The 18,261-nt window shown below is 33.2% G+C and overlaps 1 protein-coding gene and 2 long non-coding RNA genes across 4 annotated transcripts; 2 read left to right on the top strand and 1 right to left on the bottom strand.

The window, feature by feature from the left end:
* Positions 1-1,513: 1,513 nt before the first annotated feature.
* LOC132035957 (vesicle-associated protein 4-2-like) lies at positions 1,514-13,312 on the bottom strand. 2 transcript variants are annotated; one of them, XM_059426138.1, is made up of 7 exons: positions 12,831-13,304; positions 11,784-11,854; positions 10,260-10,341; positions 10,041-10,159; positions 2,506-2,583; positions 2,258-2,377; positions 1,514-1,808 (listed from the first exon to the last, which is right to left on the bottom strand). In XM_059426138.1, exons 1-7 carry the CDS (start codon positions 13,108-13,110, stop codon positions 1,749-1,751), a joined length of 810 nt encoding a protein of 269 aa, XP_059282121.1. In that variant the 5' UTR covers positions 13,111-13,304; the 3' UTR covers positions 1,514-1,748. The 2 variants fall into 2 exon arrangements, with proteins under 2 accessions (XP_059282121.1, XP_059282122.1); XM_059426139.1 differs by lacking the exon at positions 1,514-1,808 and having other exon boundaries at positions 2,502-2,583; positions 12,831-13,312.
* LOC132035958 (uncharacterized) lies at positions 3,256-4,629 on the top strand. Its single transcript, XR_009409494.1, has 2 exons — positions 3,256-3,756; positions 3,787-4,629. It is a non-coding gene; the product is annotated as an uncharacterized LOC132035958 (long non-coding RNA).
* LOC132035959 (uncharacterized) lies at positions 7,596-9,671 on the top strand. Its single transcript, XR_009409495.1, has 2 exons — positions 7,596-7,878; positions 8,099-9,671. It is a non-coding gene; the product is annotated as an uncharacterized LOC132035959 (long non-coding RNA).
* Positions 13,313-18,261: the final 4,949 nt, after the last annotated feature.

Raw genomic sequence — 18,261 nt, 5'->3', positions numbered from 1 at the left:
CTCTCTTTCTTTTTTTGTTGGGGATATTATAATACTTAGTTGTGATAGCGAAATATCAATTTTATAAAGTAGGAAAGACTTTGAGTAATTACTATATCAGTTCAATGTGGTTTAAAGAAATCCACCATATCTTCGTCTAAATCAAAACTCCATTATTGCCAATTGATCAATCATTTAATATTAAGCAACTTGCACTTAGTTAATTTGTTTTTATTTCCAAAACAGCCTTTAGCGTATATAACTAGTTAACTAACAGGTTTCCAGCTGTCTAGATCAATAATTTAATGAACATAATAATGTCAAATAATTAATCACCAAAGAGTCCCAAATTATTTGTTCACCACATCTCTTCAAAGTAGAATTTTGCAAAGCTAGACTCCCTAAAAAGGCACTTACTTTTACTTTATACTAAAAGACACCTTCAGATTACTTGTTCTATCATTACCTTCACTTTAACTACAGTGAAAGTTCCTTCACTTTAACTACAGTGAAAGTTAAACTCTGGTCTATTAGTATACAAGACCAAGTAATGTTTTTTTTGATATTTTTCACCCTGGTGGCCGATACCTGCTTTAGAGTCCGACTACTTGGATTCCATTTTTGGTAGACCAAGTCATGTTAGTAAAATTGAAAGAGCATTTCAGAGGAAAATTGTGATTCATCTTGGAACCTTAGTGATGTTATTGTCTTGCAATCCTCAATTATATTAATTTATCATAATTATGTAGGGTGGACATAGTTTGGGCCACCCCGAAATACGAATTTTTTAGATATATGGTTTGGATTTTTGAATTATGAATTGGACTTCGGATATTATTTTTAAATTTTTTTGATTTCGGATTGGATATCGGATTTAGTACGTTGGATTTTCGGATCGAAATTTATATACTTTATATTTGGCTTTACCCATATTATATGTGCCCAATACTAATTAGTCCTAAGGTCCAGTATAATGTTAAGTCAAATATAGAATTTTCTACTAAATTAAATATAATATAGCTTGCAAAGCTGGAGTTTACTTCACTACTTTAAGAATAAAGCAGTTTCCATTGAGGGAAATAATGTAGAACTGAACTATGTGACTTGATACTTCTTGGTTTAGTGGTAACAATTCTTTGCTGAATCGACATATTTAGTTTCGCATTATGCTAAGACCTGTAACTTGTAACCGGACACATGAATTTCGATCCTCATAAGCCTGCCTTAAAGGCTCAAAGTAAAACCGAAAATCCGAAATATCCAAAACAAAATTAAGAAATCCAATCGCTTATTTGGATTGTAATTTCTTCAATCCGAAAATCGAAAATCCAAATCGAAATTTTCATATCCAATCAAACGGCCCCAAACGCCCACTCCTAAATTACAGAACATCCTTTAACCCTCAACGGCTCAACCGAAAAATAGGAAGATAGGGAGAAAGAAATTCCAGTTACTTCATGTTTTAGGGGAAAAAAAACAAAAAAACAACATATGAAATTGAATATATCTTCTGCAGAAAACAAAGAATCAATTAAGAAAGCAACAGAATGGAGTTGATTGTTCATCGATTATGGAAGGAACTTCCAAGTTTCTCATATATACAAGCAAGAGTCAAAAGGCAAGGATCCAGGATAGACAGAATTGAAAATCACATGAAAAAATCAATTTCACTTTTTGAGAAGAAAAGCAACCTTCTGTATATATCTTAAAAATTCATAAGGCTTATCATAGAAATTCTTCTCAACCATCCACAGAAAAGAGAGCTTCTATTACACTGAATCAACTCCATCAACCTGTTGCCTCGCAAGATACCTTTCCCTTCTTTCTTTCTGAAATAGTAAAAAACACTGAATATATTAGAAACAGAAGTCATGTTAGGCAATTGATTTTGGATACTTCTACATAATCCAAAGCAAGAAACTCTATAATTGATCAATTAAGAAGCACAAATAGATTAAAGTTCCTGTTTTTTGTCCATTATAGTGCTTCTTGCCTTGTATTACTACAAACAACTATTACTGCGCCTCAATCTCAATCTTCTTGCCTTGTATTTGCAATAGAAATTTATTATTTTAGGCCCCATTTATAGCTATCTCGCCATTTCTTTGGTGGTTTGGGATGAGGGCCATTATATAATTTCACTGATCAATTTGTAGTAGATCAAAAGAGAATTTAAAGAGAACAGAAAGCAACACAAAAAGTTTCTAATATGCAGTTGATTTGTAACGTAAGATCTGAGCATTGAAAATAAGAACATCGTAGTGGCAAGGCGACTTACCCATTCGTCTATAACAAGACCTTCCCCCACAATCTTTGGACCTGTATCTTCTGGAGGCCTTTTGCGTGCCTCGACCTCAGCCTCAGCTTCAGCTAGCTGTCGGTTAAGTTTCTCGAGTGCCTAAGGAAAATGAGCCATGAAATCCTTAGAACTATTTCTACGCCTTAAACAATTACATAGCTAGAAACAGACTACAGAATAAAACTTATTCAACTAATGAGCAAAATTGTTGGAGAAAACCTACTTACAGGGCAAGGGCGTTCAGCATCAAGGAAAACAACACCTAATACTTGTTCAACTGCAACTTCATCCTTCCTTTCGTCGAACTGATCCAAATCACCGTTAGCATGAATGCAAACATTGGGATGGTCAAAGGATTCTTAAAAGAGTTAAAGGAGAGGGGTGCGCAAAAGGATATAGAAGTAAATTACATTAAGAAAAGAAAGAAAAATAAGAGAAACAACTCTTGGACATTTATTAAACTACACTACACTTCTTTTTCTTGCATTATTCCTCAGACTCAATTTTCCTATACACTCAAACCCATAAAAAGAAAACCATAATAGTCTCAACTCAAAAGTAATTGATGGTGGATAAAATATGGCATATTGATAATAGTAGATGGATATGCTGATTAGGCTTTTAACATGAGTGAGTCCTTACAACAGAATGAAAATCAGAAATCAAGTTTATTTTCCGTGATATATATCGCACTTCACCTAACTACTAAAGAAAGCTTAAAATATCAGGAAGTATTGAAAAGAAATTCATGCATGAACAGAGTTTTTCCGGGAAAACAAGGTGCTAGACACCATTATTTGTCAAATCTGATAGACAATATAGTATGTGATAGTGTGTGCACTAGCTCCGTCATTGTTGAAGTTGATAATTTATAGCTTCGAAACTGCTGGTTAGGAGTAACTAAAGTCCAACAAAATCTTCTGGTATCTCGAGAGAGAAAAAGAAAAGATGCATAGAAGAATGACAAGCCTAGAACTAATGAGGATTATAATTAAGCTTTTAACCATCATGTAGAAAATGCTGAAATGCCAAAGTACATTCTTGTGATTACAGATCAAAGTACAATTGAAACACGAAAATACACGAGTTAAATGACTCAAATGCACTAGAAAGTTTTTTCCTTTATCGGTAAAGGTATTGAGAAAAAAAGTATACACTAAATAAATACAGTAAAGCACAAACAGGATAATAAAAAACAGCGGTAGTAGACACACACCCTTAGGATAGTATTCATATTCTTTCTCTTCTGAAAAGTAAAAGTTTTATGAAAACCCATATTTCTTTTAAAGAAATAAACTTTTATAATAAATAAAAGTGGACTTTATTATCAAATAAAAGGGAAAATCAAATTCACATAAAAATACAAGAAACAGAGATCTGGTCTCTGAATCTCTTAAAGGACCCAGAAACTCCTCATTATTATAATAGGGATAATAACAAGGACACTTCCTTAGAAGAAGTATTAGTTATAGAAAATCGTAACAAAGACTTGTTAGAATTCTACAAAGAAAATCTATTGTTAGAATTCTACAAAGAAAATCTATCTTTTCTTGATTATTGTATGAAGTTCTGTCAAGACCAACTTGACAAAATAACCCCCCATATTACATCATGAATTCTGAAAAACAGAATGTTTTAAATAGTATAAATATGCCAGCAGAAGCAACCAAGATGGCTAAAGTAGAAAGCGATTTACAAAATTGGAATATTCCAAAGGAACCATTCCGAGCAATATATAATACATCAAAGTTTGATTTTGTAAAAAATTACAATATTAAAACTTGTGAATCCACAGTTGCTATTAATAGCTCAGAAGAGACTATTAAGTTGTTATCTTCTTAGGATATAAATAGATATCAGAAGAATTACAATTTCCTTCATATAGGACTTGTACAAGTTGCTGTCAAATACAGATTAGGTTTAGACACACCTTGATGTCTCTTATTAAGAGATGGCAGACTGTTAAACTTTGAAGATTCATTATTAGGAGTTTTACTAGGCAAACTAGCTAATGGTCTAGTTTACTTTAACTACTATCCAAACCATTCGGTTGAAATCAATGATTAGAATATATTGGATACACAAACTCTTAAGATTAAAACAAAATAAATTGCTGTAATATATCGTGTATATTACAAACTAATTAAAACAACTTTAGCTCCAAAAATTAAAATGATAAGTCAAAAAGGGGTTACTATGAACATGGAAGCAAATCAAGCCCATAGTAATACCTTTGTACCAAGAATGCTTAAATGGAATGAAATCTTATCAAAAAATGATTGGCATTTTGAGGCCATTACTTAACCAAAAGCTGAACCTGAAAGTTCTGCCATAGACCATGTCATCCAAAATCCAGATGGATCTATTGACCTAAAGTTTCTTAGATCTAGATCAGTTAATGAAACATCTTCGGGTAGTCGAATGTCTTTTTCACGACATTCTTCGCGCCAAAGAATGTCTTTTTCAATACCTTCTCCTTTCAAACCTCCGAAGGACGAGGATAACAGTCATGATAATTTTGTGGATGAAATTAATAGGAAAATTAAAGGAGTAGATTTCACAAAAACTATCCCTAAAGTTTACTATAATTCGCAAAAAGCTTTTATAAACCCAGGTAGCCCAACAACTGGTGATATAAAGCCAGACTCGTTAGGAATGCTTAGAGTTGATGACTTTGAACCAGACTTTAAAAGCCTGAATAAAAATTGGAATCACCCAAAGAATAAAATAAGAGTAAAATGGTACATAAATACCTATAGGCTCGAAACAAGAAAAGCTTCTAGAGAAAAATGGATTAGATATTTAAAAAGGATTAAATGTAATATAAATTTCTTCAGATGGTTTGAGTTAACATGGTTTGAGTTAACAGGACAAATTCCAAATCAAAAGAAATCCCTGTCTATGATAGCCAACAAATGGTATATGAAGACCAAGGGAACAATAGAATCTACTGTTCCACCGTTAGAAGAAATTGTAATACCAGTAGGTAATGAAGTAATTACTGCTTCTCCTTTTAAAAGAGAAGAACCAATACAGAAGGTGATCCCAAAACTAAGGATATTAACAAATTAATCCAACAAAGTAATTATACCAACCAGCTGCTACATGTAGTATCCAATCAATCGATAAAAGATACTAGTAGACAGGGAATTCCATCAAAAACTATGGCAAACTCTAAATTGGAGAAACATCCAATATTTAACTGCTATCCAAACTATTTTCCGAGTAAATTTACTATCAAATCAAATAAAATACTTAAAAGATGAAATTAAAATTCAAAAAATTAAATAAACTTTAGAAACCCCGGTAATAAAAGAGAAAATTTTAAGTTTTCAAGAAAAACTTAAACGAGAAGTTTGTTCAGATTTACCCAACGCTTTTTGGGAAAGAAAGAGGCATATAGTCGAACTTCCATACATTGGAGATTTCAATGAACAGGCCATTCCTACAAAGGCAAGGCCAATACAAATGAACCATGAATTAATGAAAACTTGCAAAAATGAGATAAATGATCTTTTACGAAAAAAGATAATCAGGCCTTCCAACTGCCCTCTGCTTTCTTGAAAAGAGGTCTTGTCAGATTGCCTCCTGCTTTTTCGAAGGGGCAAGCAACTTTTTAATCTTCTCGATAATGGAGATATGCCTGGGCCATACCTTGGGGGTCCATAGTGTCTCCATTGAATTCTGCTGTATCTAGCAATTCTGCTGGATCAGTGTAATCAATATTATTCAAAGCTTCTACGAGCTTCTTCTTTAATTCTGCCTGGGATTTTGTGGATCCTATCCTGCTAGCTGGTGGTCTTGGATTTTTAGTTATTGGAGTCCACCCTTTAACTTTGATGATTTTAACTAAATACTTAATTCTGCTTATTTCAGCTATATCTAAGGACCAGCTGATAATATAAGAAATTCTTTTAGCAATATAATATTGCATAATTTGATATGATCCGGTAGGGTAGAAGTTTCTTGTTCCCTCTGGAATCTTTCATAATGGATTTGGAAACTTCTGGGCATTGTCAGCTCATTGCCTCCGAATTTAATCCACCAATTGTAAAACCATCGTGGAATTGTGGATTTAGCCATTTGTTCGTCGTATTTGACGAACCAGGTATGGGAATTGGGTCGTACGTACAGGAAGTTGTACCAGACTGCTTCGTAGTCATAATAATTGTAGGTTTGAGGCCTATGTTGTTTGGATAAAACAATTGGGGTGTGAAGATGGTTGACCTTCCATTCAAATGGACTGATGATTTTGTTTATTGTAAATTTTGAATATTTAATGTTGTCTCGATCAGACACATCCTTTAAGTGATGTTCAATTGTAATGGATCCTGTATCAGTTAAGATGAACTCATAATACCTCCTAGTTTTGATAGGATCATTTGTTTCAATATAATTTCTGTTGGCGTAGCAAGGTTTGAGCAAATCCTCAACCTTTCAATTTTCGTAATGTTTGTCCAATGCCATGATAAGCAAACTTGTCTTTTCAATAATGGCAAATTCTTCTGGAGAAGCCTGTTGTTTTCCTTCCTTTTTTGAAGGAGTGTTAGGATTAGCTGCTTAAGCAAAAGATTCTGGAGTCTTCATTTCATAACAATCGCTAGTCTGAATAGTACCTGCGGCTGAGCTTGTATAAGCTTTCTGGATCTTCTGGAATGGTGACTGTGGTGGTTCTATTTGAGGAATAGATCCAAGGATAGTTAACTTTGACTGGTTAGTAATTGGTCCTGTAGGCCTCATGGGCCTTGTTAGGTTGGAAAATTCAACTAGAGCTGAATACTTGTTATTACTTTTCTGCTGAAAGGGAGATTTTGAGGTTCCTGGCCTCATGATTACCCTGTAAGAATTCTCGTAAGTGGGCAAAGGATTTGACTCTCCTTTAATAAATTCAATTTCAAAATCGAAACTGGATAATAAAGTTTGTCATCTTCAGTTGTTATTAATAGTCTCTTCTGAGCTATTAATAGCAACTGTGGATTCACAACTGAAGATGACAAACTTTATTATCCAGTTTCGATTTTGAAATTGAATTTATTAAAGGAGAGTCAAATTCTTTACCGGACTTTCTTACCAGGGAATTCTTACAGGGTAATCATGAGGCCAGGAACCTCAAAATCTCCCTTTCAGCAGAAAAGTAATAACAAGTATTCAGCTCTAGTGATTGTTATGAAATGAAGACTCCAGAATCTTTTGCTTAAGCAGTTAATCCTAACACTACTTCAAAAAAAGAAGGAAACCAACAGGCTTCTCCAGAAGAATTTGCCATTATTGAAAAGACAAGTTTGCTTATCATGGCATTGGACAAACATTACGAAAATTGAAAGGTTGAGGATTTGCTTGAACCTTGCTACGCCAACAGAAATTATATTGAAACAAATGATCCTATCAAAACTAGGAGGTATTATGAGTTTATCTTAACTGATACAGGATCCATTACAATTGAACATCACTTAAACGATGTTGCTTATCATGGCATTAAATATTCAAAATTTACAACAAACAAAATCATCAATTTGAATGGAAGGTCAACCATCTTCACGCCAACAATTATTTATCCAAACAACATAGGCCTCAAACCTCCAATTATTATAACTATGAAGGTTTGGATTGGCTTATAAGTTGGCTTATAAGCTGTTTTTACTTTTGAGGATCCATTACAATTGAAATCATTTAAAATAAGCTCAAAAAAATAATTGGACCCATTTAATATTCAAGTTTACAATAAACAAAATCATTATATTAAAAAAAAATCTTCACTACCCCAACTTATTTTTTCCTATAACAACATAAGCTATAAGCCTCCAAACGGGCTCTATGAAGCAGCCTGGTACAACTTCCTGTATGTACGACCCAATTCCCATATCTGGTTCGTCAAATACGACGAACAAATGGCTAAATCCACAATTCCACGATGGTTTTACAATTGGTGGATTAAATTCGGAGGCAATGAGCTAACAATGCCCAGAAGTTTCCAAACCCATTATGAAAGATTCCAGAGGCAACAAGAAATTTCTACCCTAACGGATCATATCAAATTATGCAAATATTATATTGCTAAAAGAATTTCTTATATTATCAGCTGGTCCTTTGATATAGCTGAAATAAGCAGAATCAAGTATTTTGTTAAAATCATCAAAGTTAAAGGGTGGACTCCAATAACTAAAAATCCAAGACCACCCGCTAGCAGGATAGGATCCACAGAATCCCGGGCAGAATTAAAGAAGAAGCTCTTAGAAGCTTTGAATAATATTGATGACACTGATCCAGCAGAATTGCTAAAGACAATGGAGACACTATGGACCCCCAAGGTATGGCCCCAGGCATATCTCCATTATCGAGAAGATTAAAAAGTTGCTTGCCCCTTCGAAAAAGCAGGAGGCAATCTGACAAGACCTCTTTTCAAGAAAGCAGAGGACAGTTGGAAGGCCTGATTATCTTTTTTCATAAATGACTCAAATGCACTAGAAAGTTTTTTCCTTTATAGGTAAAGGTATTGAGAAAAAAAGTACACACTAGAGAGAAGTATAAAATTACAGGCAACCAGGCTGCTTCCCTTCAGGAATAGGTTAGTTTTCATATTATTCCTTCTAAGTGGACCGGTTCCTATGATTAGGGTTAAACTTGTAGTAGAGATTGGAGACTTTTCTCCTTATCTTCTTTTCACATTTGACACAACTTAATTTTGATGCTCTATGGATTTGCTGGTGAAACTCGTTCACATTTTAAACCACTGAATATCGGTGCTCTCCTCTTTATCTATACACTGCAACCATGACACATATTAAATCCATACCAAAATTCCATTGCTCTAGATCATGTGATCCAGTTATCACACTAATTGATACGCTATATGTTGATTTGCAAAACTGATCTAAAGGGGACACATAACATGTGCACATGAACAGAGTTTTGAGGTGACCACTGGAAATCCTCTCAAACTCTCAGTGACAGTTTTTAAAGAGCAGAAACAGCATTTAGATATGAGGAGACAGTGGCATCACAAATATTTCAGAGTTTTCTATATATGCACTTTATATTTTCAAAAATAAGAATGAAAATTATATACACTCTTTTAGGAATCAGAGGTTCATATCATGGTAGGCCACTATAATTCTCTTTATTATTGATGGACTGCTGACTTTCTTCTATATACAGCACAGTTAGGGTGGCTCAAAAATTTTAGCTATAGCATTTTTCATTAACTTCAAAAGAAAAAGGAAAAGAAATGAGAAAAGACGAGTGCTAAATGGCGGCACCTTAAAAGGAGAAGAGTTGTAATGCAAGAAGTACTGATAGGAGGAAAACAAGATCAATTATTTGATATTATTCCAAGCAAGCTTTAGAGGAAAACTAATAAGAGCGTAAGCAAGAGTTATATCACTTCTATAATGACCCTGAAAAAGTTTTTAATGGACTCAAGGCTCAATCTATTTCTAATTCAAAATATTGTTTCAAGTGATTCTACATTTCCATCACACGTGTGATTGATTCTCTTTTCATTTTTTCCTTCTTTTTTGGATTTGTACATTATAGGTCAAATATATAGGATACTCACTTTCCTGTACCAATTACGGCTAAAAAACTCGAGAAGAATACTGAAAATTGCAGATATCTACTCCTAAAAAGCTGTATGAATAACTAGGTTGAATAAAATAAAGTTTATAAAGGCCAGGATTGAATTTGAACAGGAGTTATTCACTTTCATGAGAGAATATTTACATCCGTTAATGCATCGAGGGGCAAACCATTATTTAGCACTTACCAGCTCTGGCACATAATCCACGTCCTCTTTTACTTTTAAGCTCATGACTTTGAACTTGACCCTGCTCTTCTTGGCAACTTGTTTCTCATTATTATCAGGTGGCTCAACAAACTTGAAAACTGTTAATTAGGCGTGGCATTAGCGCAGTAAAACAGCAATAAGTACCTATTCTCAATTAACATCACAAGCAGGACATGAAAGACCAAGAGAAGATGTTACCAGTTGCAATGAGGCTTTCATCAGGAGCAAGAATACCTCCTGGTGGCCGCATGTAACAACTTTTTGGCCCAGTTGTTTGAAACTGAGATAGCACAATGAAGTAAAATTAGAAAGTATGTTTGAATAGCAATAGTAAGCTGATCACGATGAAGTAAAATTAGAAAATACGTCTGAATAGTAATAGTAAGCTGATAAAGATTACAAATATGGAAAAATCTAGCAGCGAAAACTACATTAAAATCTTCCTATGATGCACTGATTTATGTTGGTCAGTAAGTTAATTGTTGGCTACTGAAAGACATGGAAACTAAAAATTCCTTATGAGGTGATTTGTTTTGTTTAACTTGTTGCGAAAGAAATAGTAATCATATTATTTTGCAATGTGAAATGACTGATCAGACAATGACAAACTCAATTAGAGAGCTGCTGGAATGGCTCGGGCAGAATCGACAGACAGAAGAATAGGTGGAAAACAGTTCCTGCATACATGTAGTAGATTATTCGGAAGGGAAGGAATACAAGATGTTTTGAGGATAGATATAGCTCTATTCAGAAGATTAAGGTGAACTGTTCACTGGTATTTCGCTTTTGGCGTAAAGAGGAATTTTAGATGATGCAAAATCAATCTTAGATATTATAGAATAAGAAGAACAAGGTTACTGTTCTTGTGTTTTGAATAGTAAATATCACATTCAACACTGCCTTTGTGCAGATGATATATAAAAGCTGTTGCCTTTCTCCCTAAAAGAAAAAGATCACTAGTAGAATTCTTCTCAGGAAAAGAAGAAATGCAATTGAACTGATAGTTATTAGTGTAACCGAAAAAAGGAGCAAATTTCTGTAATAGAGCAACTATCTTATATTAATTCAAAAATGGTTGATCTTGTTTCAATAAAATCTCTAATTAATAGACAGAAGGATGCTAGTTAAACAGTTCAATATTACCGTTAACTCACACATGATGAATGACTGTTAAGACCAATGGTAATTGGTCAAGAATATTATTTTGGCCCAATAATGAGAGATGATGCCCCCTACTTGTTTGGGATTGAGGTGTAATTGTTGCTGTACGACAAATGATGCAGAAGGCAAGCGCCATGAAATAGTATCAGTTGCAAAGGGCATATTTGACAAATTGGCTCTTTGCAAGATCCGATTTCACCTCCCACAGCAATGTAGGATCTCATAATAATGGTGTTGTCCACTAAACACAATCATCATCATTTTAATCTTCAATATCCATAATTACTATTAAATTAACAAAAAAAGGCCTACCTTTAAACAGATTGTCTTTAAAGCATTAGTACTATTAACACCAACTCAAGAAAGTTGTCCTAGTGGGGAACTAAAGTGACTTGTTGCACTAATTATGGAGATTATGAAATTGACATAATGAGTATTAGGTACATAGCACATTTCACATCAGAAAAAATAAAGTTGTTCACATCAGAAAAAATAAAGTAGCAACTGTTAGGACCGCAAAAACAAGAAAATAACAGGACAATGAAGCTAGTGGTAATGTACCTTGAAAGCCACAGGATTCTTGCTAGTATTCTTGATTCTGATAGCACTCTTGACTTGTTTACCAGGCTCATCTTCAAAAAAGATAAGAACAGAATAAACATAATCCAATAAATAAATATGGAAATGAAAGAAAAACAAATATAGAAAGAATTATTTTTACAACTAAATAGTCAAGTTTCATCCAAACCATAGTACTCCGTCCATCCCAATTTATGTGACATTATTTGACTAAGTGAGACGTTTAAGAAAGAAACAAAGATTATTGAAACTTGTAGACTAAAATAATCAATCTCGTTAAAGTAATATGAAATTTTTAAAGTTAAATTATTTCTAAATATAGAAACGTGTCATTCTGTTTGCAAGACTAAAAAGGAGAGTTTGAGACTTAAATTTGGACAAAGGGAGGAAAAACAGAATTACGATACAGTTAATATTGGGCCAGTTAAATTAATAAACATAAGTGGACTCCTAATGAAGGAGCATGAAGTAAATATATCCCATAAAGTGCATTTCCATATCACTCCCAGAATCACAAATAGCCTTCCATTTCAGTAAACAAAAAAGTAATGCATGAAACTTTCTTTCTATTAAATCCAAATTAGGACATATTAGCAACAGAAAAGTACTACCTCTGTCTCAATTTTAATGTCTTAGTTTGACTAGTTACCGAATTAAGAAAATAAAGATGTCTTAGACTAAAATTTGTGTAATGTATTACCATCTGAATCTTTTGATCTTAAACAAGTCATGTAAAATGTTGGAATTAAAAAGTTACCAAATATAGAAAAAATGGAATTAGAGAGTTACCAAATATAGAAAAAGACATTTTTTTAAAAACAGACTAAAAACTAAACACCAAAATTGAAACAGAGGGAGTACCAAAGTAACTGAATTACCTATTTGGTGAGAAACCAACCAATTATGCAACAGAAAACACAAAACACATGCCATATCAAAAGTGGGTATGATCTAATTCATGACAAACAATTAGATAGGCATAGCCAAAATAAATCAAGAAAGCAAAAGGAGCCAAAAAGATGAACATACATGGAAAATAGAGCTTGTTTTGTGGATCAAGACTGAGTCTACGACGAGTTGGAAGTAATGATTTTGCTACAGAAGAAACATTAAGTGAACCATGAATATTAGAATGATGATCCACAGAAATGCCATTATGTTGCTGTTGTTGTTGTTGCCTAAAAGAAGAAGAAGCAACAGAAGAAGAGGAAGTAGCAGTCACTGAGCTGTTATTTGAATGCCAAAATGGAAGTTTACAAAGTCCCCATAGTTTCCCATCAGACACAGATTTTTCATTAGCAAGTGCCATTCTTTGTTCTTGCTATGTTAGGTACTTTGATTTTCTTGTTGTACAATATTTGCTAGTGAATGAGAGAGCATTTAGGAGTGTGTGGGGTGGGGGTGTGGGGGGGGGGGTGTCATAGGATGCGAGTTACTACATAGCGTGGGAATGATGGGTTGTTGTCATATTGTGTATGGGGAGTGTGACACAGTTATTGCTGTTGTTGGTTTGGTTCTGTTTAAATAAAAGTTGAATGTTAAATATATATGCTGTCTTAGCTTCTTTTCATTGGTCCATTTTCATTACTGTTGCTTTTTTGAATCTTGTGTTTCCTCCTTTTCTGTTTTTCTTTTTGTTTCTTTTCCCTTTAACTATTTTTTTGTTCATTTCTTACTCTTGTAACAATAGAGTGATATTTAATTGCACTCATCTTTTTTTGGTACAATCAACGGAGGAAACTACAAATCAAAATCTTTATAAATCTTTTGTAAGTTACCTGACTTAAATTTGTTAGAAAAAAAAAATCATGTCTTTGAGCAGATCTTCTTCATTTTTGTATTTTTCATTTGCCAGAAAATATGTACACTGATTTGTCTCCCTCAAAATAGATATAATGATAGTCTTATTAACTTCCAATAACTATTTAAGATTTTCAATAATAATTTTTCAGCGAATAATATTATATGTCCTTCTCAGTGGTGTTACGTAAATCATAAAAGTATGTTGACAAGAGAAAATACAGTAAATCATTTCTTTGGAGATGGTAAAGATTACGTTTACTAGCATGTTCAAATCACCAAATTAAAATAAATTGTCTACTTATATCTCAAACCAACCAGCTAGATAATAATTAGTGTTTCTGCATCACCAAAATAATTATGGAATTTAAAAGGGTTAAATCAAGAAGTTAGTTATACGGTCTAGCCTTCAGCCATAGATTAGGAAGCTTTGAAGTCGAATCTAATTCCTCCCAACACCTTGAACCCAAGCTTAGGATTCTCAAGCATTTTAGAATTAAGGATTTCATGAAAATCTAATGTGCCAACTGGCAATCAACATAGTAAATTAATTAGGAACATTTGTCGACTACACTTGTTCTTATTTTGGTCCAAAAAGGAACTTAAAGAAGATTTCTCATTAGATCTACATCAAAGTAACTCCGTGGGTAATTTCATAAAATAAATGTTTGAAAAATGTTGTTTCGACATTGCTAGTTTAAATATTTGGCTAAAAGCAATTTAAATTCGTTCGAGATTACGAGCACTTCTCATCCTTTAGAATCAATTCATATTCATAATATATTAGGTAAACAACAAGCCCACTAATGAAAGGATTATTTATCCTTATCTTCATTTACTTAGAAATTTTTTTTAAGGTAAAAAGATCATATGGCATTGGCGGATCAAAAAAGGGAAGGGGGAACGAAGATGGTGAGAATTGAATTGAATTCATCAATTGTATAAACATTTACTCGTATCAAGTATTTATATCAAATCAATTAATGCGTCAAACAATAACTAAAATGGAAAAATGTTGGGTTTTCAAATTAAAGTTGAGCATGCATTGAAAGGCATAATTTGGGGTGATGCATTTATGCTAGACGCCAGAATATATTCTAGGATATAATGAAGAGAACAACATACCCTATTTGTTCTTTTGATGATACTCCCATGTGGCCCTCTAGTGCTAAAAGTATCCTATCTTTTCCTTTTCCATACAATTTGTCGAATAGTTGGGCGATATCAACCAGTTGCCCCACTAGCATTGTCTAATTATTTGAATTAATCCTCCTATTGAAGCAATTATACATTTTACTCGTCTTTGTAATCATTTTGTTTTTCAATTGCCTGGTTGAAGGTTTGAATATAATGGCCCTAGGTCTCAAAGATAATTGCCTTCTTTGGATTGGCCCTACTCTTTCACCAATCTCAAACTATATTCTAGTTTCTTGCTAAACAACTTTGTACCTATAAAAATTAAAGACTAAGGAAGAGTCCTCCCTTGATGGAGGCCGACGCCAAAATGGCTCATTTTTGTAGCTTAAAGACAAAAATGACATTTTTCTTTTTATACCCAATTGGGCTTTTCGTTAGAAAACCAACGAAATGTTAAATAACATTAACGTCTCCATCATTTTGTTAAAAAAAATAATTAAAATATGATTTTGGGCCCCGGAAAGTTTTTAATTTTTTTCTTTTTTTTTTGGGCATTTTTTTTGGGTGTCCCTAAATTTTTTTTTTTTTTTTAATTTCGCTTTATTTTTTTCGGAAAAAAAAAAATTGCAAATTTTTTAAAAAAACAAAACTTTTTATGCATAAAAAATTTTTTTTTAAATTTTAAACATTTTTTTTTTCTTAAAACACGCTTTTTTACCCATTTATTTTCTTCATTTTTTCAATTTTTTTTATCCATTTATATTTTGATGAGGGGCCTTTCCCAAATCCCGGGAGCAAAGGCCGGAAGGGGACAAGGGAACGTCCCCCCCGTTGGGTTTAAAATAAAACCCGGGGGCATTTCTGTGCCGGGACCAATATTGATTTAAAGAGGGAAAATTAAGGGAATATATCCACGGTGGAAAGGTGGAACCTAAGGGAGAAATTTTGAGAACATGGGTTCGGCGGAAATTTCCGAATGGAACGAAATGTAAATTTACCCGGTCCATATTATCCATCGATGGATTTTTTCAGCCGATCTATGATTGCTCTAGAAGTTCCATATCACTCATCTATGGATATACACAGCTCTCACTATATAATCCGACCATGGATATGTGTGGCCCATCTATGATTCTGTCCGAGGCTCCATATAACTCATCTAATATGGTGACTCCACCAAAGAATATCACAAGGTTTCGCGCATTTAGCAATTCCCAACAACCTGGGAGCCAAGAGGGTTTGGCAAACCTCCTTTTCCACATTCCTCGTATTTAGCACCTCATCCCCACTTCTTCACTCGACTCGGATGTAAGTGGTGTCGACATTACAAACTCGAAAGATATGAAATGGATAAAAGAAAATTGAAAGATGAAAGATATAACATGTGTAAAGATAGGCAGTATTTATTGACCGAAAAAAGTAAAATAGTTTGCAAAATTGAGTCACGAACTACAGAAAAAAAAATTGATGTGACCAATCAATGCTCATCTTAAATTTGAGTACCAATCAATGCTCATCTTAAATTTGAGTCTACAACTTTATTTTCTTTAAGTCACGAGAGTCGCAATATAAACGAATGTAAAATAAAAAAGCACATTTTGCTGGTTTAGTAGTGACATGCTAACAATTAAAAAAAATAAATTAAAACCACATTTCGCTGGACACCAAACGAAATGCTAAAAAATAATAAGAAAAAAATTTAATTGCATTTCGCTGGGATTGTAACGAAATGCAAAATATTAAAAAAAAAAAAAAAATTAAAACATTTCGCTGGTAGCCCAACGAAATGGTATTTTAATATTTCTTTTTTTAACAAAATGATAGAGATATTAATGTTATTTAACATTTCGTTGGTTGTCCAACGAAAAATCCATTTGAGTATAGAAGAAAAAAAAGACATGCCAATTTTGTATTTAACCTACAAAAATGTGCCATTTTGGCGCCGAACTCTCTCTTAATGCCCATCCCAAATTGACCGTTTGGTAGCTAAAATGAGTACGTGACCTTAGTCCAAAATTGTGCCCAGTCCAAAATTGTGCCACTTATAAATTTTAACCAAATTTAAAAATAAATAAAAAATAAAAAAGGTGGAAAAATAACCGTTTCACCAAAATTCATATCAAAATCTTGGTTGGTCGAGGATTTCCTATTAAAAATCGGGAAAGACTTGTCTTTAACAAGCTATAATGATCGCCCGAATTTCTAATCAAATCCTGATGAATTGCTAGGATTTTAAGATAATAATATTAATATTAACCATTTGGTTGGGACCTTTGCCTCTGTTTCGGGGCATGGTTTTTCTAATTATGAGCCAAGTGTGCCGGCAAGTTATATACGGCATATTCCAAAAATACAATAAAAAGGTCAAATTAATCTTTGTATTATCCCATAGAATACTTTTATGCATCTAAAGTTAGCATGCGTAGAGAGTGCTCAAACTCCTCTCCTATGTCATCTTGAGAACCAAACATTCACATGTATTTTAGGACGTACTTAGGTGCAGTGCATAAGAATAAAAATCAGAAAAGAAAAGAGACAAGATTCTAATAGTTATGTGCTAGAACTAGGCAAAGTTCCACATCCAAAATTAAACCTTGTACAATTTTGATTGAGTTATGTCGATTGTAGCATATTTTTGTTCATACTCAAATTTAGGACTGTACTAAGTTTATCTTCAACTTCCCGTTTTGTTTTATTCCTGATTTTACAGTAACATCACCAAATCAGGGACGTATCCATTTAAGAAAGATTCCATTTGCTGAATGGATATTTACGTATTTGGGAGCTTAAATGAGTGTTCCATTTCATATTACCTCTAGATCCGCTTCCAAACTTATTAAACGAATAATAATAGCTAAATGATGTTAATTAAGTATATATGGTGAAATGATGCAAAGCAAAATGTACTAAGATTGCAGGATTGCAGAAATATTTCTATGCAGTAATTTATGTGCTAGGCAATTTAGCCTCAAGCTAAAATTACAGAAATAACACTAATTTATGTACTAGGCAATTCAATTGGAGTCCGGAGCCAAAAGGGTATAAAAATACACGGTATAAACTAAAAGGGCGTAAAAATTACATATTAAAAAAGGGGTATAACGTCGATCCACGTTATACCCCAACTTTTTTTTTAATTGTCGATTGTTGAAGCCGAAAAAAAAAAAATTAAGTAAAACGTGGAGGGATCCACGTTTTACAAAATATATTTGTAAAATGTGGATCCCTCCCCGACTTCTCATTCAGTGTTGCCCTAAATAATATCATCTTCTCTTCACTTTCCTCCATCTTCAACTTGACAGAGAATTGATCTCCTTCTCCTCCATTTATTTTCTTTTAAAACTTTGCGGTTACGGTTTTTTGGAGCAACTTGTTCATCCTTATCTTTTGTTGCTATCTACATTAAGGTATTTTTTCTAGCTCATATAATTGTATATTTCTAGTAGATGTAGAATATTTATTTGTCTTATGTATCTTAATTGTTATTTTTTATTTGTGTTATTTAATACGATAAGATATATGT

Source organism: Lycium ferocissimum, chromosome 11, assembly GCF_029784015.1.
Source record: "Lycium ferocissimum isolate CSIRO_LF1 chromosome 11, AGI_CSIRO_Lferr_CH_V1, whole genome shotgun sequence".
NCBI classification, from domain to species: Eukaryota; Viridiplantae; Streptophyta; class Magnoliopsida; order Solanales; family Solanaceae; genus Lycium; species Lycium ferocissimum.
This window is presented reverse-complemented; position numbering and strand designations above follow the sequence as displayed.

Bases quoted from the DNA above. Each gene is read 5' to 3' on its own strand.
- LOC132035957 (XM_059426138.1), bottom strand. From the start codon at position 13,110: ATGGCACTTGCTAATGAAAAATCTGTGTCTGATGGGAAACTATGGGGA. The intron at 11,855-12,830 runs GTATGTTCATCT...TCTTTTTTGAAG, and splicing joins AAACAAGCTCTATTTTCCAT to ATGAGCCTGGTAAACAAGTC. The intron at 2,378-2,505 runs GTAAGTAGGTTT...CATTTTCCTTAG, and splicing joins ATGCTGAACGCCCTTGCCCT to GCACTCGAGAAACTTAACCG.